The sequence below is a fragment of the Diabrotica virgifera genome, chromosome 6, assembly GCF_917563875.1.
Source record: "Diabrotica virgifera virgifera chromosome 6, PGI_DIABVI_V3a".
Taxonomy (NCBI): Eukaryota; Metazoa; Arthropoda; class Insecta; order Coleoptera; family Chrysomelidae; genus Diabrotica; species Diabrotica virgifera.
Window position 1 is genome coordinate 199,739,338 of NC_065448.1, and position 26,756 is coordinate 199,766,093.

Genomic DNA, 26,756 nt, shown 5'->3' on the forward strand with positions numbered 1-26,756 from the left:
TAATAACAGAGAAATGGTCGATTTTAAGGGTATAATGCTATTAATATCTTTTGTATGTACTGCCTGAAAAGACCTTTAAAACGACCGCAATGTTAAATTTCGATTAAATTCAAACTAAGCGAGATGTGGTGCAACAAAAAAGGATGACTAATTTATTTTAAGATAAAATGCGAAGTATGTATATTTTAACCCCTCATCCACCAGATTTAAATGCATCGTTTTGCTTCTACGATACCTTTTATTATAGTGTTATTTCTATGTTAAACAAGTTGGACGGGTTTAAAATGTATGGTTTTTGGAAAAAATAAGATCAAATTATAGAGAGCAGTTTTAAATTTTTTTAAAAATCTTCCTTTTTCTCCCTGTAACTCGAAAATGATAATAAGATACAGTAATGAAAGAAAAATATAATTGTTATCTAAAAGCAAACCTACATTTTTTAAGGTATTTTTTTACGTATCTCTTATCACTTTCGAATTACATGGAGAAAGAGGAAGATTTTTAAGGAAATTTAAAAATGTGCTCTATAATTTGATCTTATTCTTTTCAAAAACCACTCATTTTAACTCCAAACCATTTCAACCTTTTGAATATAGAAATAATATATATTAGAAAGTATTGTAGAAGGAAATCGATGCATTTCAATTCTGGTGGATGAGGGGTTAAATATACTTTTCTTTTCTATATTTATATATACTATTTCTTATTTGATATTCATTTTTTCTTAAAATACATTAGTCATAAGTTTTTTGCACCATATCTCGCTTAGTTTGAATGCAACCGACATTTAACTGTACTCGTTTTAAAGGTCTTTTCAATTGCTACAAAAGGTTTTCGTAGCATTATACCCCTAAAATCGACCATTTCTCTGTTATTTTAAGTTGAATAAAAAATACACCGATTTGAGCATGCACCAAAAAAAATCTTTTTTCGCCTACCATCTCTTTTTTTATTAAGACTTGGAGAGAAGATTTATTAAAAATTGAATCTCTCTGCATTAAACTACAAAAATGTTTTATATAGTTTTTTTCATTAGATGAACAATTTTTATAGTATTCCCAAAAACACTCTGCAAAAAGTGTCATTTTTCAATGAAAATGGCAAATTTTTAACCACGAATAACTCAAAGTATTGAGTTTTCTAAAAATTTTATAAAACAGTTTTTGCTTAGAATTAGGTTCTCTGGCCACTTCCGGTGTTAGTTTGATAAAAAAAATTTCCACCCCCGAGAACGGGTGGGAACCACCCCTAAGTTAAGAGCGTCATAGGATATGGCGTAGACTTTCTTTCTTGAGCTATTCCCTACTTACAGTGAAAATATCAAGTAAATTGATGCAGTAGGATGGAATTCGGAGCCAAATACCCTCACTGACTGCACTAATAGATACCTACATCATTCATACATGAATGTATTCACTAAAAGGTTCATTTGGATATCACAATAAAATCACCAATCACCAATAATTGACACATCTAAATATTTAAAGAAGAGTGGATTGAAAGATATTTTCCCTAATTTTGATGTTCCTTTGCGCATTTATTTGTGCCTCCCAGTTGCCAACCAACGTGTCTGCTGAAAGGTCATTTTCGAAAATGTCAAGAATTTAAAGTAGTCATGAAAATAATTTATAGATGATTTTTCCAAAGAAAAATCAAGAAAGAAATCTTATGGGATCGAACTGGAATGACAATTTTTATGTATTCTTATTCAAATAAAAAAAACCTGCTTGCAATTTTTTTTTCGCAAAAATGGTACATGCTTGACGAGTACTAGAAAATTGCCTAGGGCGTCAATTGACCTAAACGCGGCCCTGCCTGCTATCACCTTCCTTATCTGGTAGATAGTTAATTTCCCTATATTTATTGTTACCTTTGTTCTTATATTGTCTCTGTAATGAGTATCTCGTCGTTCGTCTGTTCCTCTTTGCTCATTGTGGAAGTCTTTAGTATTTCTTTACATGGTTATAGTAGAAAATGTTTTAGTCGGTCCCACTGCTCGTCACTATCATCGGTGTATATGTTCAATTTGATACAATTGTTCGTGTTGGAGGCATTATTTTACGTTGAATTCTTTAAGCTTGCTTGTGTCTATTGTAGCAATTCTTTGATGTCTTTTAATATTTTTAAGTGTGAGTGTAGTTTTGGCGATAAGTGGGTTGTGATCTGAGGCCACGTCTGCTCCGGGATATTATGCTTTCACGGCTTTAACAGCATTACGACATCTTTCAGTTATCATAATGTAGGCTATCTATTTCCTAACTAGTTTCTCCTATGTACCTGCGGGCTATCGCCAAGTATACATAAGTACAGTCGTCTTTTTGGTAGCTTGAAAAATATTTTTGTAATAATCAAATTCTGCTCTTGGTAAAATTGTAATAGTCGGTCTCTTCCAGACCGTAGTTTCTTACACACTTTCCAATCTTTGCGTTGAGATCACCTAGGACTGTCGTGATTTCTCTATTTTTCGCTATTTTCAGTGCAGTACGTTAAGAATGATACAAATAAAATATCCAAGTAAGCACCAAACAACTTTTCCAAAGACCCAGAATGCGCAGCAATTATTAAACGTAACCAGACATCTCGTAACGCGACAGTTTGTAATCACACAAATGGTGATGGACAATTCGTATCGCCGACAGTTCTCAACCGCATCAGTTCGTAACTACATATTCGTAACGGACAATTCGTAAAGTCAAAATTGAATTATTCTGTTTATTTTTGTTAACGTGGAAACTAACTTTTATTACAGTTACAATTGAAATTACGTTTATCAATTTAATTTAACGAACGAGCATCAGGATAAACATTTTCAACACATTTCATATTTCGTAGAGAAGTGTGAATTTTTAAAATTGTCTTAAAATAAATATATAATCTAGGAAGGTAAATTATTGCATTAATTATTGTAGTAAATAAATTAATATTCAACGGTTTTATTTGTTTCATTATTTTTCACACTGTTTTACAATTTTAAATATATCATTCAAGGTATAGTCCTGTCGCCAGGGGGGGTACAACGGCCTCCTTTATTCAGATGGACTTACCCAAGTTTTTTTATGTATTTTGACCCGTAGAACACGAATTTTTTGGGTAACAGTTAAACCGGATCTCGATAAGATTGTTATAAACAAAGAACTTGAGGAATTACATAACAGCGATTTCTTGCAAAACAAAACATTTTTTTTGGATTTTCTGTGTTATTCTAAGCAAAAAATGTTCTAACAAGTTTTTTCGTATGATGCATAGTTTTCGAGATAAACGCGGTTGAACTTAAAAAAATTGAAAAATTGCAATTTTTGAACCCAAATAACTTTTGATTAAAAAAGAAAATAGCAATTATGCTTTCCACATTTGAAAGTTCAAGTCAAATTATATAGGTTTTAGTTATTTGAATTGCTAAAAATTTATTTGTTTTTGTTGTTAAACGAAGCTATAAACAGTGTTTGAGTGATATGTTCAATGATCTTCCATTTAAAATCGGACGAATAGGTAGAGTAGGTACAAGTGCATCGAGGCAATTTCTACGTAGCATGCATTAAAACGCATGTATTGTCCACGGGAAACACAATGTGTTTATAGCTTTGTTTAACAATAAAAAATAATTTTTTAGCAATGCAAATAATCCAAAACGATATAATTTGACTTTAACTTTCAAATACGGGAGGCAGAATTGCTATTTTCTTTTTTAATGTAAGTTATTCGGGTTCAAAAATTGCAATTTTTCGATTTTTTTTTAAAGTTTAACCGCGTTTTTATCTCGAAAACTATGCATCCTACGAAAAAACTTGTAAGAACATTTTTTGTTTAGAATGACCCAAAAAATACAAAAAAATGTTTTGTTTTGCGAGAAATCGCTGTTATGTAATTCCTCAAGTTCTTTGATTATAACAATCTTATCGACTCAAGGTTTTTTTATTAATTTTGTGAAACATTTTGACTTGATGGGCAGTGTTGCTATTCAAATTAAATTCACATATTGTATTAAAATATTTTCTATCGATCTATCAAGTATTTTAAAGAAATAATTTTAATGCAATTTACAAAATATCAATAAGGTACTTGTTTGAGCTAGTATATAATATCTCACAAGATTTTTTAATTTTGTGAAAAATTTTGACGTGATGGGCTTAAACCGAATTCATATTCAGAATCAGCGTACCCGTATTAGCTAAGGACACTTGTCAAACTCAAAACACCAAAAATCATGTCGGCCTGTATAATCAATTAATTAAGTTTAATGCCTGCTATGAAAAATAAAACATGGTAAATGTACAACTATTTGATTTTAGGTTTCGTTCCGTCGAATTTACCTTGGCTCAGAACATTGTTGTCCTCAATTGGTATGTTTGGATTAGCTTTATCGTTTCCAACTGTCTACATTTATTCCGGAGAATTGTTTCCAACCGTAGTAAGAAATATTGGCGTTGGAACATCATCCATGTGCGCCAGAATTGGCTCGATGATAGCACCGTTTGTAGCAACTTTAGGAAACGTTGAACCGTGGATTCCACCTGTAATTTTTGGCATTGTACCTTTGATTGGAGCGATATTGTGCCTTAAACTTCCAGAAACATTAGACTGTAAACTTCCCGATACAATAGAAGAAGCTGAAGCCTTAAATTCAAGCAAACCTAAACCTTCTAGTGAATCTTAATTATTAATAAATTTAGTAAAGAATACTAAATGTATATGCAAACTGAACTGTAATATTTTTAGATATAATTTAAATATATATATAAAATAAAAATTAATAAATTATTGTGAGAGTAAAAACGTGAAACTGTTTTCCAACTTGACTAGTTTTTTTCCTATTAGTCTAGTAAAATAAGATTGCACTACATGTAAATCAAAATGTAAATTCGTACAGGTTGGAACAAAAATTTTATATCAAAGTTTAGGTGACTACAAAAGATATTTTCAAGAAAGTATCCAAATCGTATAAAGGGATCATTGTTTAAATAATTAAAAAGGGGTCATTTTTGCACAATATTTACTTTTTAACTGCTGAGGTAATTTACGTTTTTAAGATCTTTAGGGTTTTTTTTCTACAAAGCTGAAGGATAAATCTTTCACCTAAAACTTACTAAATTAAATTTGACCCCCAATTTATTTAAATAATTATATATACAATTTGAAAATCAAATTTGCAAAAAAGTATATTTAGCCTTTTACATAAGCACTGTAAATTATTTTATTTAATAGAAGAAGTTGCGCTATGTTACCAGTATTAGCAAAAAAGAAATTGGTTAAAAAATATTTAATAATTTATGAGATACTTCATTTGTTTATCAAATGTTACTATATTTTCAATTGCAAAAACGCGGTTGTTATTAAAAGAATATAAAAATGTGTAAAACCTCGTTACTTTTATTTTTATGTATATTTTCGATAAATGTATTGATAAATTCAAATTTCAATTTAACTCCCCGTCAAAATGAAATTTGAAAATTGTTCTAATTTGTTTATAATTTGTTTTTTTAATAACGTCACGGGGATTAAAGATTTTGAAACGCTGTTCCGATAATCCGGTTCCTGGGAATTTTTCACTAATTAACAAATTTTTTTGTCGTTTTTTCTTCTTTTTTTTTCCCTTATAGTAAAAGATATAGTTTTGCTTATAGAGGGGGTTTCATTAAGAATGTCCAATCTCTGAGTTGTCGATTCTAGACCTCAAAATATTAAGATTTAACCAAAATCACTTCAATAAAATATGGCTCCTTATTGAGTTTTATTTAAAAATTTAAAAATTATTTTGGCTCAGTTTTTTAAAACTATTCGACGTATCGTTTTCATACTTGGTAGAAAGTGTATGTACTATACACCCTATGAAATTATGTTAAATACAGGTTTCCGGCTATTACGCTATTACCAGAGGCGTACGACAGGCGGGCAGGGGAAAGCAAATGGTTGACCCTTCTCAAATTCTACGTCACTGGCGAATTTCCATTTTAGCGCAATTTTTTAGATTCTCCCATACTCTCAATGTAAATAACTTACTTTTCACTCGTAACGATATAGTCATTAGTTTTCGAGATATTTGCAGTTAAACATGTAACAGCACAGTTATTTTATTTTGATTAAGGTTTTGTGCCGCTTAATTTTTAATTTCAAATATCTCGAAAGCTAATGATTTTATCGTTAAGACTGAAGAGTATATTATTCATTTTTAACGATAAAATCATTAGCTTTTGAGATATTTGAAACTAAAAATTAAGCGGCACAATATAAGTATTAATTAAAATTACTAAATAACTGTGCCGTTACATGTTTAACTTCAAATATCTCGAAAACTAATGACTTTATCGTTACGAGTAACGAGGATGTTATTTACATAGACAGTATTGGAAAATTTAAAAATTGTGCTAAAATGGCAATTTCACCAGTGACGTAGAATTTGGGAAGGGTCAACCATTTGCTTTCCCCTGTCCGCCAGTCGTACGCCTCTGGTAATAGCCGGAAACCTGTATTTAACATAATTTCATAGGGTGTATAGTACCTACACTTTCTACCAAGTATGAAAAGAATATTTCGAATAGTTTTAAAATACTGAGCAAAAATAGTTATTGTTAAATTTTTAAATAAAACACCCTGTAACTCAATAAGGAGTCTAGATTTTGAGGTCTAGAGTCGACAACTCAGAGATTGGACAATCTTAATGAAATCCCCTCTATAAGCAAAACTATATCTTTGACTATAAGGAAAAAAAGAAGAAGAAAAAACGACAAAAAAAATTGTTAATTAGTGAAAAGTTTCCAGAAACCCGATTATCGGAACAGCATTTCAAAATGTTTAATCCCCGCGACGTTATTAAAAAAACAAATTATAAACAAATTAGAACAATTTTCAAATATCATTTTAGAGGGAAGTTAAATTGAAATTTGAATTTATCAATACATTTATCGAAATAATACATAAAAATAAAAGTAATGAGATTTTAAGCAGGTTTATATTCTTTTTGTAACAATCGCGTTTTTGCAATTGAAAATATAGTAACAATTGACAAACAAATTAAATATCTCATAAATTATTAAAAAAATTTTAACCAATTTTTTTGCTTAATACTGGTAACATAGTGCAACTTCTCCTATTAACTAGAATAAATTTATAGTGCTTATTTAAAACGCAAGCTTAATACTGGTAGCATAGTGCAACTTCTCGTATTAACTAGAATAAATTTATAGTGCTTATTTAAAACGCAAGAAATATTTTTTTGCAAATTTGATTTTTAAATTTTATATATATTTATTTAAATAAATAGGGGGTCAAATTTAATTTATTAAGTCTTAGGTGAAAGATTTGTCCTTCAGCTTTGTAGAAAAAAAACCCTAAAGACCTTCAATAAAATGTAAATTACCCCAGCAATTAAAAAAGTAAATATTGTGCAAAAATGACCCCTTTTTAATTAGTTAAACAATCATCCCCCATATGATTTGGATATTTTTTTGAAAATATCTTTTGTATTCACCTAAACTTTGATATAAAATTTATTCCAACCTGTACGGAATTACATTTTGATTTTTTTTTTTTATTTTATTAGGCTATACCTATTCCAAATTGCAAACATAATATAATAAACTGCATTAATTTTTCAGCTATGCACAAGGTATTATATTATACAGGGTGTACAGAAACTCTCCTGGCAAACGAAGACCGGAGATTCCTCAGATAATTTTAAGACAATTTAACCCACTTACCTAGTCCGAAAATGCTTCCTATGGGAGCTAGAGCTCTTTAAAGATGGCGTCTTGTAATTAGTTTTTTTAAATACCCCCAGAACGCTTCTATTTATTTATTTATTTATTAGACGGGAAACCCCCATTACAAAAAGATAATAGTACATTTTGGATTAAAGGCTATATCAAAACTAGTCTAATAGGGGAGTGCAATTAGAACGAAAAGATACAATGTTTCGGAAAAAATCAAACAAGGTTATATTTTTCTAAAACTTTTTTTGTTAGTTTATAAATATGTTAAAGTAAAAAGTTCTACTCACAAATTTCGCCGCTAATTGTTTATTAATTGTTTAAACAATAACAATTGTTTTGTAAAAATAATGTTAAGAATATGGGTGAATTCAACATTTTATTTTGATAAAAAATGTTTTTATTTTAGTTTTGATTATGCTGAACCCGAATCTGACATTACAATTTGCAAATTCAAAATGGCGGATTCAAAATGGCGGATTTTTTCCTAAAAATCCTTAAAAAGTAGTTGTAAAATCCGAATTTTTTTTATATAACGTGTTTGTTTACATATATGTGGATATTTTTGAAAGGTTGCTGAACCTGAATCAAATTTTGATAATTTAAATTATAAACTGGCAGATCCAAAATGGCGGATAACTTATGGTTATCATTCTTATGGCACGAATATCTTAAAACAAAATTATAGTGATATTTGTCCACCCCATAAAAAATTTATGGGGATTTTGTTCCCTTAAACCCCCCCAAACTTTTGTGTACGTTCCAATTAACTCATTATTGTGGTACCATTAGGTAAACACAACGTTTTTAAAACTTTTTTGCCTCCTAGTATTTTTTCGGTAAGCCAGTTTTTATCGAGATGCGGCTTCTTTTTCAATATAATTACGTAACAATTTTATGGGGGTTTTGTTCTTTTAAACCCCCCAAATGTTTGTGTACGTTCCAATTAATCTATTATTGTGGTACCATTAGTTAAACACATTGTTTTTAAGAATTTTCCTTCTTAGTCTTTTTTTTATAAGTCACCTTTTATCGAGATGTAGCTTCTTTTTCAAAATATACCTAAAAATGTAAATTATAAATAAATTTTCAGATTATTAACAGGTCTCTATAACCGTACTTAACCATATTATGCAAATATGTGGTGGATTCGACAAATATTCAAAATATCTCGATAAACACTGACTTATCGAAAAAGTACTAAGAGGCAAAAACGTTTTAGAAACACTGTGTTTAACTAATGGTGCTACAATTATAATTCAATTGGAACGTACACAAAAGTTTGTGGGGGTTTAAGGGAACAAAACCCCATAAAATTTTTATGGGGTGCACAAATTTCACTTTAATTTTTTTTTAAGATGTTGCAGCCATAAAAATGCCACATGTCCATTTTCAATAAAAAATCTGAGAGTTTTCGATATATGAAAAAAAATCGATTTTCATTTTGTAACTTCAAAGGGTTGTAACTTTTTTTGTGTGCACTATTGTATATAGGTAAGTGAGGTTCAATCAATCTATTTTTGACCCCAGAATCTGTGGTATAATTTATGACCAATCTTTTCTGGACACCCTGTACATTTATATACACATACAAAATTAACAAAAAGTTACTTAAATAATAAATCCATTAGGTGTGTGTGTGTGTGTGTGTGTGTGTGTGTGTGTGTGTGTGTGTGTGTGTGTGTGTGTGTGTGTGTGTGTGTGTGTGTGTGTGTGTGTGTGTGTGTGTGTGTGTGTGTGTGTGTGTGTGTGTGTGTGTGTGTGTGTGTGTGTGTGTGTGTGTGTGTGTGTGTGTGTGTGTGTGTGTGTGTGTGTGTGTGTGTGTGTGTGTGTGTGTGTGTGTGTGTGTGTGTGTGTGTGTGTGTGTGTGTGTGTGTGTGTGTGTGTGTGTGTGTGTGTGTGTGTGTGTGTGTGTGTGTGTGTGTGTGTGTGTGTGTGTGTGTGTGTGTGTGTGTGTGTGTGTGTGTGTGTGTGTGTGTGTGTGTGTGTGTGTGTGTGTGTGTGTGTGTGTGTGTGTGTGTGTGTGTGTGTGTGTGTGTGTGTGTGTGTGTGTGTGTGTGTGTGTGTGTGTGTGTGTGTGTGTGTGTGTGTGTGTGTGTGTGTGTGTGTGTGTGTGTGTGTGTGTGTGTGTGTGTGTGTGTGTGTGTGTGTGTGTGTGTGTGTGTGTGTGTGTGTGTGTGTGTGTGTGTGTGTGTGTGTGTGTGTGTGTGTGTGTGTGTGTGTGTGTGTGTGTGTGTGTGTGTGTGTGTGTGTGTGTGTGTGTGTGTGTGTGTGTGTGTGTGTGTGTGTGTGTGTGTGTGTGTGTGTGTGTGTGTGTGTGTGTGTGTGTGTGTGTGTGTGTGTGTGTGTGTGTGTGTGTGTGTGTGTGTGTGTGTGTGTGTGTGTGTGTGTGTGTGTGTGTGTGTGTGTGTGTGTGTGTGTGTGTGTGTGTGTGTGTGTGTGTGTGTGTGTGTGTGTGTGTGTGTGTGTGTGTGTGTGTGTGTGTGTGTGTGTGTGTGTGTGTGTGTGTGTGTGTGTGTGTGTGTGTGTGTGTGTGTGTGTGTGTGTGTGTGTGTGTGTGTGTGTGTGTGTGTGTGTGTGTGTGTGTGTGTGTGTGTGTGTGTGTGTGTGTGTGTGTGTGTGTGTGTGTGTGTGTGTGTGTGTGTGTGTGTGTGTGTGTGTGTGTGTGTGTGTGTGTGTGTGTGTGTGTGTGTGTGTGTGTGTGTGTGTGTGTGTGTGTGTGTGTGTGTGTGTGTGTGTGTGTGTGTGTGTGTGTGTGTGTGTGTGTGTGTGTGTGTGTGTGTGTGTGTGTGTGTGTGTGTGTGTGTGTGTGTGTGTGTGTGTGTGTGTGTGTGTGTGTGTGTGTGTGTGTGTGTGTGTGTGTGTGTGTGTGTGTGTGTGTGTGTGTGTGTGTGTGTGTGTGTGTGTGTGTGTGTGTGTGTGTGTGTGTGTGTGTGTGTGTGTGTGTGTGTGTGTGTGTGTGTGTGTGTGTGTGTGTGTGTGTGTGTGTGTGTGTGTGTGTGTGTGTGTGTGTGTGTGTGTGTGTGTGTGTGTGTGTGTGTGTGTGTGTGTGTGTGTGTGTGTGTGTGTGTGTGTGTGTGTGTGTGTGTGTGTGTGTGTGTGTGTGTGTGTGTGTGTGTGTGTGTGTGTGTGTGTGTGTGTGTGTGTGTGTGTGTGTGTGTGTGTGTGTGTGTGTGTGTGTGTGTGTGTGTGTGTGTGTGTGTGTGTGTGTGTGTGTGTGTGTGTGTGTGTGTGTGTGTGTGTGTGTGTGTGTGTGTGTGTGTGTGTGTGTGTGTGTGTGTGTGTGTGTGTGTGTGTGTGTGTGTGTGTGTGTGTGTGTGTGTGTGTGTGTGTGTGTGTGTGTGTGTGTGTGTGTGTGTGTGTGTGTGTGTGTGTGTGTGTGTGTGTGTGTGTGTGTGTGTGTGTGTGTGTGTGTGTGTGTGTGTGTGTGTGTGTGTGTGTGTGTGTGTGTGTGTGTGTGTGTGTGTGTGTGTGTGTGTGTGTGTGTGTGTGTGTGTGTGTGTGTGTGTGTGTGTGTGTGTGTGTGTGTGTGTGTGTGTGGGGGTGGGCGTGTGTGTGTGTGTGTGTGTGTGTGTGTGTGTGTGTGTGTGTGTGTGTGTGTGTGTGTGTGTGTGTGTGTGTGTGTGTGTGTGTGTGTGTGTGTGTGTGTGTGTGTGTGTGTGTGTGTGTGTGTGTGTGTGTGTGTGTGTGTGTGTGTGTGTGTGTGTGTGTGTGTGTGTGTGTGAGTGTGTGTGTGTGTGTGTGTGTGTGTGTGTGTGTGTGTGTGTGTGTGTGTGTGTGTGTGGTGTGTGTGTGTGTGTGTGTGTGTGTGTGTGTGTGTGTGTGTGTGTGTGTGTGTGTGTGTGTGTGTGTGTGTGTGTGTGTGTGTGTGTGTGTGTGTGTGTGTGTGTGTGTGTGTTAAACAATCATCCCCCATATGATTTGGATATTTTTTTGAAAATATCTTTTGTATTCACCTAAACTTTGATATAAAATTTATTCCAACCTGTACGGAATTACATTTTGATTTTTTTTTTTATTTTATTAGGCTATACCTATTCCAAATTGCAAACATAATATAATAAACTGCATTAATTTTTCAGCTATGCACAAGGTATTATATTATACAGGGTGTACAGAAACTCTCCTGGCAAACGAAGACCGGAGATTCCTCAGATAATTTTAAGACAATTTAACCCACTTACCTAGTCCGAAAATGCTTCCTATGGGAGCTAGAGCTCTTTAAAGATGGCGTCTTGTAATTAGTTTTTTTAAATACCCCCAGAACGCTTCTATTTATTTATTTATTTATTAGACGGGAAACCCCCATTACAAAAAGATAATAGTACATTTTGGATTAAAGGCTATATCAAAACTAGTCTAATAGGGGAGTGCAATTAGAACGAAAAGATACAATGTTTCGGAAAAAATCAAACAAGGTTATATTTTTCTAAAACTTTTTTTGTTAGTTTATAAATATGTTAAAGTAAAAAGTTCTACTCACAAATTTCGCCGCTAATTGTTTATTAATTGTTTAAACAATAACAATTGTTTTGTAAAAATAATGTTAAGAATATGGGTGAATTCAACATTTTATTTTGATAAAAAATGTTTTTATTTTAGTTTTGATTATGCTGAACCCGAATCTGACATTACAATTTGCAAATTCAAAATGGCGGATTCAAAATGGCGGATTTTTTCCTAAAAATCCTTAAAAAGTAGTTGTAAAATCCGAATTTTTTTTATATAACGTGTTTGTTTACATATATGTGGATATTTTTGAAAGGTTGCTGAACCTGAATCAAATTTTGATAATTTAAATTATAAACTGGCAGATCCAAAATGGCGGATAACTTATGGTTATCATTCTTATGGCACGAATATCTTAAAACAAAATTATAGTGATATTTGTCCACCCCATAAAAAATTTATGGGGATTTTGTTCCCTTAAACCCCCCCAAACTTTTGTGTACGTTCCAATTAACTCATTATTGTGGTACCATTAGGTAAACACAACGTTTTTAAAACTTTTTTGCCTCCTAGTATTTTTTCGGTAAGCCAGTTTTTATCGAGATGCGGCTTCTTTTTCAATATAATTACGTAACAATTTTATGGGGGTTTTGTTCTTTTAAACCCCCCAAATGTTTGTGTACGTTCCAATTAATCTATTATTGTGGTACCATTAGTTAAACACATTGTTTTTAAGAATTTTCCTTCTTAGTCTTTTTTTTATAAGTCACCTTTTATCGAGATGTAGCTTCTTTTTCAAAATATACCTAAAAATGTAAATTATAAATAAATTTTCAGATTATTAACAGGTCTCTATAACCGTACTTAACCATATTATGCAAATATGTGGTGGATTCGACAAATATTCAAAATATCTCGATAAACACTGACTTATCGAAAAAGTACTAAGAGGCAAAAACGTTTTAGAAACACTGTGTTTAACTAATGGTGCTACAATTATAATTCAATTGGAACGTACACAAAAGTTTGTGGGGGTTTAAGGGAACAAAACCCCATAAAATTTTTATGGGGTGCACAAATTTCACTTTAATTTTTTTTTAAGATGTTGCAGCCATAAAAATGCCACATGTCCATTTTCAATAAAAAATCTGAGAGTTTTCGATATATGAAAAAAAATCGATTTTCATTTTGTAACCTCAAAGGGTTGTAACTTTTTTTGTGTGCACTATTGTATATAGGTAAGTGAGGTTCAATCAATCTATTTTTGACCCCAGAATCTGTGGTATAATTTATGACCAATCTTTTCTGGACACCCTGTACATTTATATACACATACAAAATTAACAAAAAGTTACTTAAATAATAAATCCATTAGGTGTGTGTGTGTGTGTGTGTGTGTGTGTGTGTGTGTGTGTGTGTGTGTGTGTGTGTGTGTGTGTGTGTGTGTGTGTGTGTGTGTGTGTGTGTGTGTGTGTGTGTGTGTGTGTGTGTGTGTGTGTGTGTGTGTGTGAGTGTGTGTGTGTGTGTGTGTGTGTGTGTGTGTGTGTGTGTGTGTGTGTGTGTGTGTGTGTGTGTGTGTGTGTGTGTGTGTGTGTGTGTGTGTGTGTGTGTGTGTGTGTGTGTGTGTGTGTGTGTGTGTGTGTGTGTGTGTGTGTGTGTGTGTGTGTGTGTGTGTGTGTGTGTGTGTGTGTGTGTGTGTGTGTGTGTGTGTGTGTGTGTGTGTGTGTGTGTGTGTGTGTGTGTGTGTGTGTGTGTGTGTGTGTGTGTGTGTGTGTGTGTGTGTGTGTGTGTGTGTGTGTGTGTGTGTGTGTGTGTGTGTGTGTGTGTGTGTGTGTGTGTGTGTGTGTGTGTGTGTGTGTGTGTGTGTGTGTGTGTGTGTGTGTGTGTGTGTGTGTGTGTGTGTGTGTGTGTGTGTGTGTGTGTGTGTGTGTGTGTGTGTGTGTGTGTGTGTGTGTGTGTGTGTGTGTGTGTGTGTGTGTGTGTGTGTGTGTGTGTGTGTGTGTGTGTGTGTGTGTGTGTGTGTGTGTGTGTGTGTGTGTGTGTGTGTGTGTGTGTGTGTGTGTGTGTGTGTGTGTGTGTGTGTGTGTGTGTGTGTGTGTGTGTGTGTGTGTGTGTGTGTGTGTGTGTGTGTGTGTGTGTGTGTGTGTGTGTGTGTGTGTGTGTGTGTGTGTGTGTGTGTGTGTGTGTGTGTGTGTGTGTGTGTGTGTGTGTGTGTGTGTGTGTGTGTGTGTGTGTGTGTGTGTGTGTGTGTGTGTGTGTGTGTGTGTGTGTGTGTGTGTGTGTGTGTGTGTGTGTGTGTGTGTGTGTGTGTGTGTGTGTGTGTGTGTGTGTGTGTGTGTGTGTGTGTGTGTGTGTGTGTGTGTGTGTGTGTGTGTGTGTGTGTGTGTGTGTGTGTGTGTGTGTGTGTGTGTGTGTGTGTGTGTGTGTGTGTGTGTGTGTGTGTGTGTGTGTGTGTGTGTGTGTGTGTGTGTGTGTGTGTGTGTGTGTGTGTGTGTGTGTGTGTGTGTGTGTGTGTGTGTGTGTGTGTGTGTGTGTGTGTGTGTGTGTGTGTGTGTGTGTGTGTGTGTGTGTGTGTGTGTGTGTGTGTGTGTGTGTGTGTGTGTGTGTGTGTGTGTGTGTGTGTGTGTGTGTGTGTGTGTGTGTGTGTGTGTGTGTGTGTGTGTGTGTGTGTGTGTGTGTGTGTGTGTGTGTGTGTGTGTGTGTGTGTGTGTGTGTGTGTGTGTGTGTGTGTGTGTGTGTGTGTGTGTGTGTGTGTGTGTGTGTGTGTGTGTGTGTGTGTGTGTGTGTGTGTGTGTGTGTGTGTGTGTGTGTGTGTGTGTGTGTGTGTGTGTGTGTGTGTGTGTGTGTGTGTGTGTGTGTGTGTGTGTGTGTGTGTGTGTGTGTGTGTGTGTGTGTGTGTGTGTGTGTGTGTGTGTGTGTGTGTGTGTGTGTGTGTGTGTGTGTGTGTGTGTGTGTGTGTGTGTGTGTGTGTGTGTGTGTGTGTGTGTGTGTGTGTGTGTGTGTGTGTGTGTGTGTGTGTGTGTGTGTGTGTGTGTGTGTGTGTGTGTGTGTGTGTGTGTGTGTGTGTGTGTGTGTGTGTGTGTGTGTGTGTGTGTGTGTGTGTGTGTGTGTGTGTGTGTGTGTGTGTGTGTGTGTGTGTGTGTGTGTGTGTGTGTGTGTGTGTGTGTGTGTGTGTGTGTGTGTGTGTGTGTGTGTGTGTGTGGGGGTGGGCGTGTGTGTGTGTGTGTGTGTGTGTGTGTGTGTGTGTGTGTGTGTGTGTGTGTGTGGTGTGTGTGTGTGGGGGTGGGCGTGTGTGTGTGTGTGTGTGTGTGTGTGTGTGTGTGTGTGTGTGTGTGTGTGTGTGTGTGTGTGTGTGTGTGTGTGTGTGTGTGTGTGTGTGTGTGTGTGTGTGTGTGTGTGTGTGTGTGTGTGTGTGTGTGTGTGTGTGTGTGTGTGTGTGTGTGTGTGTGTGTGTGTGTGTGTGTGGTGTGTGTGTGTGTGTGTGTGTGTGTGTGTGTGTGTGTGTGTGTGTGTGTGTGTGTGTGTGGTGTGTGTGGTGTGTGTGTGTGTGTGTGTGTGTGTGTGTGTGTGTGTGTGTGTGTGTGTGTGTGTGTGTGTGTGTGTGTGTGTGTGTGTGTGTGTGTGTGTGTGTGTGTGTGTGTGTGTGTGTGTGTGTGTGTGTGTGTGTGTTAAACAATCATCCCCCATATGATTTGGATATTTTTTTGAAAATATCTTTTGTATTCACCTAAACTTTGATATAAAATTTATTCCAACCTGTACGGAATTACATTTTGATTTTTTTTTTTATTTTATTAGGCTATACCTATTCCAAATTGCAAACATAATATAATAAACTGCATTAATTTTTCAGCTATGCACAAGGTATTATATTATACAGGGTGTACAGAAACTCTCCTGGCAAACGAAGACCGGAGATTCCTCAGATAATTTTAAGACAATTTAACCCACTTACCTAGTCCGAAAATGCTTCCTATGGGAGCTAGAGCTCTTTAAAGATGGCGTCTTGTAATTAGTTTTTTTAAATACCCCCAGAACGCTTCTATTTATTTATTTATTTATTAGACGGGAAACCCCCATTACAAAAAGATAATAGTACATTTTGGATTAAAGGCTATATCAAAACTAGTCTAATAGGGGAGTGCAATTAGAACGAAAAGATACAATGTTTCGGAAAAAATCAAACAAGGTTATATTTTTCTAAAACTTTTTTTGTTAGTTTATAAATATGTTAAAGTAAAAAGTTCTACTCACAAATTTCGCCGCTAATTGTTTATTAATTGTTTAAACAATAACAATTGTTTTGTAAAAATAATGTTAAGAATATGGGTGAATTCAACATTTTATTTTGATAAAAAATGTTTTTATTTTAGTTTTGATTATGCTGAACCCGAATCTGACATTACAATTTGCAAATTCAAAATGGCGGATTCAAAATGGCGGATTTTTTCCTAAAAATCCTTAAAAAGTAGTTGTAAAATCCGAATTTTTTTTATATAACGTGTTTGTTTACATATATGTGGATATTTTTGAAAGGTTGCTGAACCTGAATCAAATTTTGATAATTTAAATTATAAACTGGCAGATCCAAAATGGCGGATAACTTATGGTTATCATTCTTATGGCACGAATATCTTAAAACAAAATTATAGTGATATTTGTCCACCCCATAAAAAATTTATGGGGATTTTGTTCCCTTAAACCCCCCCAAACTTTTGTGTACGTTCCAATTAACTCATTATTGTGGTACCATTAGGTAAACACAACGTTTTTAAAACTTTTTTGCCTCCTAGTATTTTTTCGGTAAGCCAGTTTTTATCGAGATGCGGCTTCTTTTTCAATATAATTACGTAACAATTTTATGGGGGTTTTGTTCTTTTAAACCCCCCAAATGTTTGTGTACGTTCCAATTAATCTATTATTGTGGTACCATTAGTTAAACACATTGTTTTTAAGAATTTTCCTTCTTAGTCTTTTTTTTATAAGTCACCTTTTATCGAGATGTAGCTTCTTTTTCAAAATATACCTAAAAATGTAAATTATAAATAAATTTTCAGATTATTAACAGGTCTCTATAACCGTACTTAACCATATTATGCAAATATGTGGTGGATTCGACAAATATTCAAAATATCTCGATAAACACTGACTTATCGAAAAAGTACTAAGAGGCAAAAACGTTTTAGAAACACTGTGTTTAACTAATGGTGCTACAATTATAATTCAATTGGAACGTACACAAAAGTTTGTGGGGGTTTAAGGGAACAAAACCCCATAAAATTTTTATGGGGTGCACAAATTTCACTTTAATTTTTTTTTAAGATGTTGCAGCCATAAAAATGCCACATGTCCATTTTCAATAAAAAATCTGAGAGTTTTCGATATATGAAAAAAAAATCGATTTTCATTTTGTAACTTCAAAGGGTTGTAACTTTTTTTGTGTGCACTATTGTATATAGGTAAGTGAGGTTCAATCAATCTATTTTTGACCCCAGAATCTGTGGTATAATTTATGACCAATCTTTTCTGGACACCCTGTACATTTATATACACATACAAAATTAACAAAAAGTTACTTAAATAATAAATCCATTAGTGGATTTTTGTGTACGTTCCAATTAACTCATTATTGTGGTACCATTAGGTAAACACAACGTTTTTAAAACTTTTTTGCCTCCTAGTATTTTTTCGGTAAGCCAGTTTTTATCGAGATGCGGCTTCTTTTTCAATATAATTACGTAACAATTTTATGGGGGTTTTGTTCTTTTAAACCCCCCAAATGTTTGTGTACGTTCCAATTAATCTATTATTGTGGTACCATTAGTTAAACACATTGTTTTTAAGAATTTTCCTTCTTAGTCTTTTTTTTATAAGTCACCTTTTATCGAGATGTAGCTTCTTTTTCAAAATATACCTAAAAATGTAAATTATAAATAAATTTTCAGATTATTAACAGGTCTCTATAACCGTACTTAACCATATTATGCAAATATGTGGTGGATTCGACAAATATTCAAAATATCTCGATAAACACTGACTTATCGAAAAAGTACTAAGAGGCAAAAACGTTTTAGAAACACTGTGTTTAACTAATGGTGCTACAATTATAATTCAATTGGAACGTACACAAAAGTTTGTGGGGGTTTAAGGGAACAAAACCCCATAAAATTTTTATGGGGTGCACAAATTTCACTTTAATTTTTTTTTAAGATGTTGCAGCCATAAAAATGCCACATGTCCATTTTCAATAAAAAATCTGAGAGTTTTCGATATATGAAAAAAAATCGATTTTCATTTTGTAACCTCAAAGGGTTGTAACTTTTTTTGTGTGCACTATTGTATATAGGTAAGTGAGGTTCAATCAATCTATTTTTGACCCCAGAATCTGTGGTATAATTTATGACCAATCTTTTCTGGACACCCTGTACATTTATATACACATACAAAATTAACAAAAAGTTACTTAAATAATAAATCCATTAGGTGTGTGTGTGTGTGTGTGTGTGTGTGTGTGTGTGTGTGTGTGTGTGTGTGTGTGTGTGTGTGTGTGTGTGTGTGTGTGTGTGTGTGTGTGTGTGTGTGTGTGTGTGTGTGAGTGTGTGTGTGTGTGTGTGTGTGTGTGTGTGTGTGTGTGTGTGTGTGTGTGTGTGTGTGTGTGTGTGTGTGTGTGTGTGTGTGTGTGTGTGTGTGTGTGTGTGTGTGTGTGTGTGAGTGTGTGTGTGTGTGTGTGTGTGTGTGTGTGTGTGTGTGTGTGTGTGTGTGTGTGTGTGTGTGTGTGTGTGTGTGTGTGTGTGTGTGTGTGTGTGTGTGTGTGTGTGTGTGTGTGTGTGTGTGTGTGTGTGTGTGTGTGTGTGTGTGTGTGTGTGTGTGTGTGTGTGTGTGTGTGTGTGTGTGTGTGTGTGTGTGTGTGTGTGTGTGTGTGTGTGTGTGTGTGTGTGTGTGTGTGTGTGTGTGTGTGTGTGTGTGTGTGTGTGTGTGTGTGTGTGTGTGTGTGTGTGTGTGTGTGTGTGTGTGTGTGTGTGTGTGTGTGTGTGTGTGTGTGTGTGTGTGTGTGTGTGTGTGTGTGTGTGTGTGTGTGTGTGTGTGTGTGTGTGTGTGTGTGTGTGTGTGTGTGTGTGTGTGTGTGTGTGTGTGTGTGTGTGTGTGTGTGTGTGTGTGTGTGTGTGTGTGTGTGTGTGTGTGTGTGTGTGTGTGTGTGTGTGTGTGTGTGTGTGTGTGTGTGTGTGTGTGTGTGTGTGTGTGTGTGTGTGTGTGTGTGTGTGTGTGTGTGTGTGTGTGTGTGTGTGTGTGTGTGTGTGTGTGTGTGTGTGTGTGTGTGTGTGTGTGTGTGTGTGTGTGTGTGTGTGTGTGTGTGTGTGTGTGTGTGTGTGTGTGTGTGTGTGTGTGTGTGTGTGTGTGTGTGTGGTTGTGTGTGTGTGTGTGTGTGTGTGTGTGTGTGTGTGTGTGTGTGTGTGTGTGTGTGTGTGTGTGTGTGTGTGTGTGTGTGTGTGTGTGTGTGTGTGTGTGTGTGTGTGTGTGTGTGTGTGTGTGTGTGTGTGTGTGTGTGTGTGTGTGTGTGTGTGTGTGTGTGTGTGTGTGTGTGTGTGTGTGTGTGTGTGTGTGTGTGTGTGTGTGTGTGTGTGTGTGTGTGTGTGTGTGTGTGTGTGTGTGTGTGTGTGTGTGTGTGTGTGTGTGTGTGTGTGTGTGTGTGTGTGTGTGTGTGTGTGTGTGTGTGTGTGTGTGTGTGTGTGTGTGTGTGTGTGTGTGTGTGTGTGTGTGTGTGTGTGTGTGTGTGTGTGTGTGTGTGTGTGTGTGTGTGTGTGTGTGTGTGTGTGTGTGTGTGTGTGTGTGTGTGTGTGTGTGTGTGTGTGTGTGTGTGTGTGTGTGTGTGTGTGTGTGTGTGTGTGTGTGTGTGTGTGTGTGTGTGTGTGTGTGTGTGTGTGTGTGTGTGTGTGTGTGTGTGTGTGTGTGTGTGTGTGTGTGTGTGTGTGTGTGTGTGTGTGTGTGTGTGTGTGTGTGTGTGTGTGTGTGTGTGTGTGTGTGTGTGTGTGTGTGTGTGTGTGTGTGTGTGTGTGTGTGTGTGTGTGTGTGTGTGTGTGTGTGTGTGTGTGTGTGTGTGTGTGTGTGTGTGTGTGTGTGTGTGTGTGTGTGTGTGTGTGTGTGTGTGTGTGTGTGTGTGTGTGTGTGTGTGTGTGTGTGTGTGTGTGTGTGTGTGTGTGTGTGTGTGTGTGTGTGTGTGTGTGTGTGTGTGTGTGTGTGTGTGTGTGTGTGTGTGTGTGTGTGTGTGTGTGTGTGTGTGTGTGTGTGTGTGTGTGTGTGTGTGTGTGTGTGTGTGTGTGTGTGTGTGTGTGTGTGTGTGTGTGTGTGTGTGTGTGTGTGTGTGTGGGGGTGGGCGTGTGTGTGTGTGTGTGTGTGTGTGTGTGTGTGTGTGTGTGTGTGTGTGTGTGTGTGTGTGTGTGTGTGTGTGTGTGTGTGTGTGTGTGTGTGTGTGTGTGTGTGTGTGTGTGTGTGTGTGTGTGTGTGTGTGTGTGTGTGTGTGTGTGTGTGTGTGTGTGTGTGTGTGTGTGTGTGTGTGAGTGTGTGTGTGTGTGTGTGTGTGTGTGTGTGTGTGTGTGTGTGTGTGTGTGTGTGTGGTGTGTGTGGTGTGTGTGTGTGTGTGTGTGTGTGTGTGTGTGTGTGTGTGTGTGTGTGTGTGTGTGTGTGTGTGTGTGTGTGTGTGTGTGTGTGTGTGTGTGTGTGTGTGTGTGTGTGTGTGTGTGTGTGTTAAACAATCATCCCCCATATGATTTGGATATTTTTTTGAAAATATCTTTTGTATTCACCTAAACTTTGATATAAAATTTATTCCAACCTGTACGGAATTACATTTTGATTTTTTTTTTTATTTTATTAGGCTATACCTATTCCAAATTGCAAACATAATATAATAAACTGCATTAATTTTTCAGCTATGCACAAGGTATTATATTATACAGGGTGTACAGAAACTCTCCTGGCAAACGAAGACCGGAGATTCCTCAGATAATTTTAAGACAATTTAACCCACTTACCTAGTCCGAAAATGCTTCCTATGGGAGCTAGAGCTCTTTAAAGATGGCGTCTTGTAATTAGTTTTTTTAAATACCCCCAGAACGCTTCTATTTATTTATTTATTTATTAGACGGGAAACCCCCATTACAAAAAGATAATAGTACATTTTGGATTAAAGGCTATATCAAAACTAGTCTAATAGGGGAGTGCAATTAGAACGAAAAGATACAATGTTTCGGAAAAAATCAAACAAGGTTATATTTTTCTAAAACTTTTTTTGTTAGTTTATAAATATGTTAAAGTAAAAAGTTCTACTCACAAATTTCGCCGCTAATTGTTTATTAATTGTTTAAACAATAACAATTGTTTTGTAAAAATAATGTTAAGAATATGGGTGAATTCAACATTTTATTTTGATAAAAAATGTTTTTATTTTAGTTTTGATTATGCTGAACCCGAATCTGACATTACAATTTGCAAATTCAAAATGGCGGATTCAAAATGGCGGATTTTTTCCTAAAAATCCTTAAAAAGTAGTTGTAAAATCCGAATTTTTTTTATATAACGTGTTTGTTTACATATATGTGGATATTTTTGAAAGGTTGCTGAACCTGAATCAAATTTTGATAATTTAAATTATAAACTGGCAGATCCAAAATGGCGGATAACTTATGGTTATCATTCTTATGGCACGAATATCTTAAAACAAAATTATAGTGATATTTGTCCACCCCATAAAAAATTTATGGGGATTTTGTTCCCTTAAACCCCCCCAAACTTTTGTGTACGTTCCAATTAACTCATTATTGTGGTACCATTAGGTAAACACAACGTTTTTAAAACTTTTTTGCCTCCTAGTATTTTTTCGGTAAGCCAGTTTTTATCGAGATGCGGCTTCTTTTTCAATATAATTACGTAACAATTTTATGGGGGTTTTGTTCTTTTAAACCCCCCAAATGTTTGTGTACGTTCCAATTAATCTATTATTGTGGTACCATTAGTTAAACACATTGTTTTTAAGAATTTTCCTTCTTAGTCTTTTTTTTATAAGTCACCTTTTATCGAGATGTAGCTTCTTTTTCAAAATATACCTAAAAATGTAAATTATAAATAAATTTTCAGATTATTAACAGGTCTCTATAACCGTACTTAACCATATTATGCAAATATGTGGTGGATTCGACAAATATTCAAAATATCTCGATAAACACTGACTTATCGAAAAAGTACTAAGAGGCAAAAACGTTTTAGAAACACTGTGTTTAACTAATGGTGCTACAATTATAATTCAATTGGAACGTACACAAAAGTTTGTGGGGGTTTAAGGGAACAAAACCCCATAAAATTTTTATGGGGTGCACAAATTTCACTTTAATTTTTTTTAAGATGTTGCAGCCATAAAAATGCCACATGTCCATTTTCAATAAAAAATCTGAGAGTTTTCGATATATGAAAAAAAATCGATTTTCATTTTGTAACTTCAAAGGGTTGTAACTTTTTTTGTGTGCACTATTGTATATAGGTAAGTGAGGTTCAATCAATCTATTTTTGACCCCAGAATCTGTGGTATAATTTATGACCAATCTTTTCTGGACACCCTGTACATTTATATACACATACAAAATTAACAAAAAGTTACTTAAATAATAAATCCATTAGGTGTGTGTGTGTGTGTGTGTGTGTGTGTGTGTGTGTGTGTGTGTGTGTGTGTGTGTGTGTGTGTGTGTGTGTGTGTGTGTGTGTGTGTGTGAGTGTGTGTGTGTGTGTGTGTGTGTGTGTGTGTGTGTGTGTGTGTGTGTGTGTGTGTGTGTGTGTGTGTGTGTGTGTGTGTGTGTGTGTGTGTGTGTGTGTGTGTGTGTGTGTGTGTGTGTGTGTGTGTGTGTGAGTGTGTGTGTGTGTGTGTGTGTGTGTGTGTGTGTGTGTGTGTGTGTGTGTGTGTGTGTGTGTGTGTGTGTGTGTGTGTGTGTGTGTGTGTGTGTGTGTGTGTGTGTGTGTGTGTGTGTGTGTGTGTGTGTGTGTGTGTGTGTGTGTGTGTGTGTGTGTGTGTGTGTGTGTGTGTGTGTGTGTGTGTGTGTGTGTGTGTGTGTGTGTGTGTGTGTGTGTGTGTGTGTGTGTGTGTGTGTGTGTGTGTGTGTGTGTGTGTGTGTGTGTGTGTGTGTGTGTGTGTGTGTGTGTGTGTGTGTGTGTGTGTGTGTGTGTGTGTGTGTGTGTGTGTGTGTGTGTGTGTGTGTGTGTGTGTGTGTGTGTGTGTGTGTGTGTGTGTGTGTGTGTGTGTGTGTGTGTGTGTGTGTGTGTGTGTGTGTGTGTGTGTGTGTGTGTGTGTGTGTGTGTGTGTGTGTGTGTGTGTGTGTGTGTGTGTGTGTGTGTGTGTGTGTGTGTGTGTGTGTGTGTGTGTGTGTGTGTGTGTGTGTGTGTGTGTGTGTGTGTGTGTGTGTGTGTGTGTGTGTGTGTGTGTGTGTGTGTGTGTGTGTGTGTGTGTGTGTGTGTGTGTGTGTGTGTGTGTGTGTGTGTGTGTGTGTGTGTGTGTGTGTGTGTGTGTGTGTGTGTGTGTGTGTGGGTGTGGGCGTGTGTGTGTGTGTGTGTGTGTGTGTGTGTGTGTGTGTGTGTGTGTGTGTGTGTGTGTGTGTGTGTGTGTGTGTGTGTGTGTGTGTGTGTGTGTGTGTGTGTGTGTGTGTGTGTGTGTGTGTGTGTGTGTGTGTGTGTGTGTGTGTGTGTGTGTGTGTGTGTGAGTGTGTGTGTGTGTGTGTGTGTGTGTGTGTGTGTGAGTGTGTGTGTGTGTGTGTGTGTGTGTGTGTGTGTGTGTGTGTGGTGTGTGTGTGTGTGTGTGTGTGTGTGTGTGTGTGTGTGTGTGTGTGTGTGTGTGTGTGTGTGTGTGTGTGTGTGTGTGTGTGTGTGTGTGTGTGTGTGTGTGTGTGTGTGTGTGTGTGTGTGTGTTAAACAATCATCCCCCATATGATTTGGATATTTTTTTGAAAATATCTTTTGTATTCACCTAAACTTTGATATAAAATTTATTCCAACCTGTACGGAATTACATTTTGATTTTTTTTTTTATTTTATTAGGCTATACCTATTCCAAATTGCAAACATAATATAATAAACTGCATTAATTTTTCAGCTATGCACAAGGTATTATATTATACAGGGTGTACAGAAACTCTCCTGGCAAACGAAGACCGGAGATTCCTCAGATAATTTTAAGACAATTTAACCCACTTACCTAGTCCGAAAATGCTTCCTATGGGAGCTAGAGCTCTTTAAAGATGGCGTCTTGTAATTAGTTTTTTTAAATACCCCCAGAACGCTTCTATTTATTTATTTATTTATTAGACGGGAAACCCCCATTACAAAAAGATAATAGTACATTTTGGATTAAAGGCTATATCAAAACTAGTCTAATAGGGGAGTGCAATTAGAACGAAAAGATACAATGTTTCGGAAAAAATCAAACAAGGTTATATTTTTCTAAAACTTTTTTTGTTAGTTTATAAATATGTTAAAGTAAAAAGTTCTACTCACAAATTTCGCCGCTAATTGTTTATTAATTGTTTAAACAATAACAATTGTTTTGTAAAAATAATGTTAAGAATATGGGTGAATTCAACATTTTATTTTGATAAAAAATGTTTTTATTTAGTTTTGATTATGCTGAACCCGAATCTGACATTACAATTTGCAAATTCAAAATGGCGGATTCAAAATGGCGGATTTTTTCCTAAAAATCCTTAAAAAGTAGTTGTAAAATCCGAATTTTTTTTATATAACGTGTTTGTTTACATATATGTGGATATTTTTGAAAGGTTGCTGAACCTGAATCAAATTTTGATAATTTAAATTATAAACTGGCAGATCCAAAATGGCGGATAACTTATGGTTATCATTCTTATGGCACGAATATCTTAAAACAAAATTATAGTGATATTTGTCCACCCCATAAAAAATTTATGGGGATTTTGTTCCCTTAAACCCCCCCAAACTTTTGTGTACGTTCCAATTAACTCATTATTGTGGTACCATTAGGTAAACACAACGTTTTTAAAACTTTTTTGCCTCCTAGTATTTTTTCGGTAAGCCAGTTTTTATCGAGATGCGGCTTCTTTTTCAATATAATTACGTAACAATTTTATGGGGGTTTTGTTCTTTTAAACCCCCCAAATGTTTGTGTACGTTCCAATTAATCTATTATTGTGGTACCATTAGTTAAACACATTGTTTTTAAGAATTTTCCTTCTTAGTCTTTTTTTTATAAGTCACCTTTTATCGAGATGTAGCTTCTTTTTCAAAATATACCTAAAAATGTAAATTATAAATAAATTTTCAGATTATTAACAGGTCTCTATAACCGTACTTAACCATATTATGCAAATATGTGGTGGATTCGACAAATATTCAAAATATCTCGATAAACACTGACTTATCGAAAAAGTACTAAGAGGCAAAAACGTTTTAGAAACACTGTGTTTAACTAATGGTGCTACAATTATAATTCAATTGGAACGTACACAAAAGTTTGTGGGGGTTTAAGGGAACAAAACCCCATAAAATTTTTATGGGGTGCACAAATTTCACTTTAATTTTTTTTTAAGATGTTGCAGCCATAAAAATGCCACATGTCCATTTTCAATAAAAAATCTGAGAGTTTTCGATATATGAAAAAAAATCGATTTTCATTTTGTAACTTCAAAGGGTTGTAACTTTTTTTGTGTGCACTATTGTATATAGGTAAGTGAGGTTCAATCAATCTATTTTTGACCCCAGAATCTGTGGTATAATTTATGACCAATCTTTTCTGGACACCCTGTACATTTATATACACAAATCCATTAGGTGTGTGTGTGTGTGTGTGTGTGTGTGTGTGTGTGTGTGTGTGTGTGTGTGTGTGTGTGTGTGTGTGTGTGTGTGTGTGTGTGTGTGTGTGTGTGTGTGTGAGTGTGTGTGTGTGTGTGTGTGTGTGTGTGTGTGTGTGTGTGTGTGTGTGTGTGTGTGTGTGTGTGTGTGTGTGTGTGTGTGTGTGTGTGTGTGTGTGTGTGTGTGTGTGTGTGTGTGTGTGTGTGTGTGTGTGTGTGTGTGTGTGTGTGTGTGTGTGTGTGTGTGTGTGTGTGTGTGTGTGTGTGTGTGTGTGTGTGTGTGTGTGTGTGTGTGTGTTGTGTGTGTGTGTGTGTGTGTGTGTGTGTGTGTGTGTGTGTGTGTGTGTGTGTGTGTGTGTGTGTGTGTGTGTGTGTGTGTGTGTGTGTGTGTGTGTGTGTGTGTGTGTGTGTGTGTGTGTGTGTGTGTGTGTGTGTGTGTGTGTGTGTGTGTGTGTGTGTGTGTGTGTGTGTGTGTGTGTGTGTGTGTGTGTGTGTGTGTGTGTGTGTGTGTGTGTGTGTGTGTGTGTGTGTGTGTGTGTGTGTGTGTGTGTGTGTGTGTGTGTGTGTGTGTGTGTGTGTGTGTGTGTGTGTGTGTGTGTGTGTGTGTGTGTGTGTGTGTGTGTGTGTGTGTGTGGTGTGTGTGTGTGTGTGTGTGTGTGTGTGTGTGTGTGTGTGTGTGTGTGTGTGTGTGTGTGTGTGTGTGTGTGTGTGTGTGTGTGTGTGTGTGTGTGTGTGTGTGTGTGTGTGT

The 26,756-nt window shown here is 36.3% G+C and overlaps 1 protein-coding gene across 2 annotated transcripts in view; it reads left to right on the plus strand.

Moving 5' to 3' along the window:
• Nucleotides 1-4,773, plus strand: part of LOC126887131 (organic cation transporter protein-like) — a 179,370-nt gene extending 174,597 nt beyond the window's left edge. For both annotated transcript variants that reach the window (XM_050654487.1, XM_050654488.1), the window contains exon 6: nt 4,290-4,773. In XM_050654487.1, the coding sequence (XP_050510444.1) occupies nt 4,290-4,654 (365 nt within the window). In that variant the 3' untranslated portion in view covers nt 4,655-4,773. The remainder of the gene's footprint in view (nt 1-4,289) is intronic.
• The last annotated feature ends 21,983 nt before the right edge of the window (nt 4,774-26,756 follow it).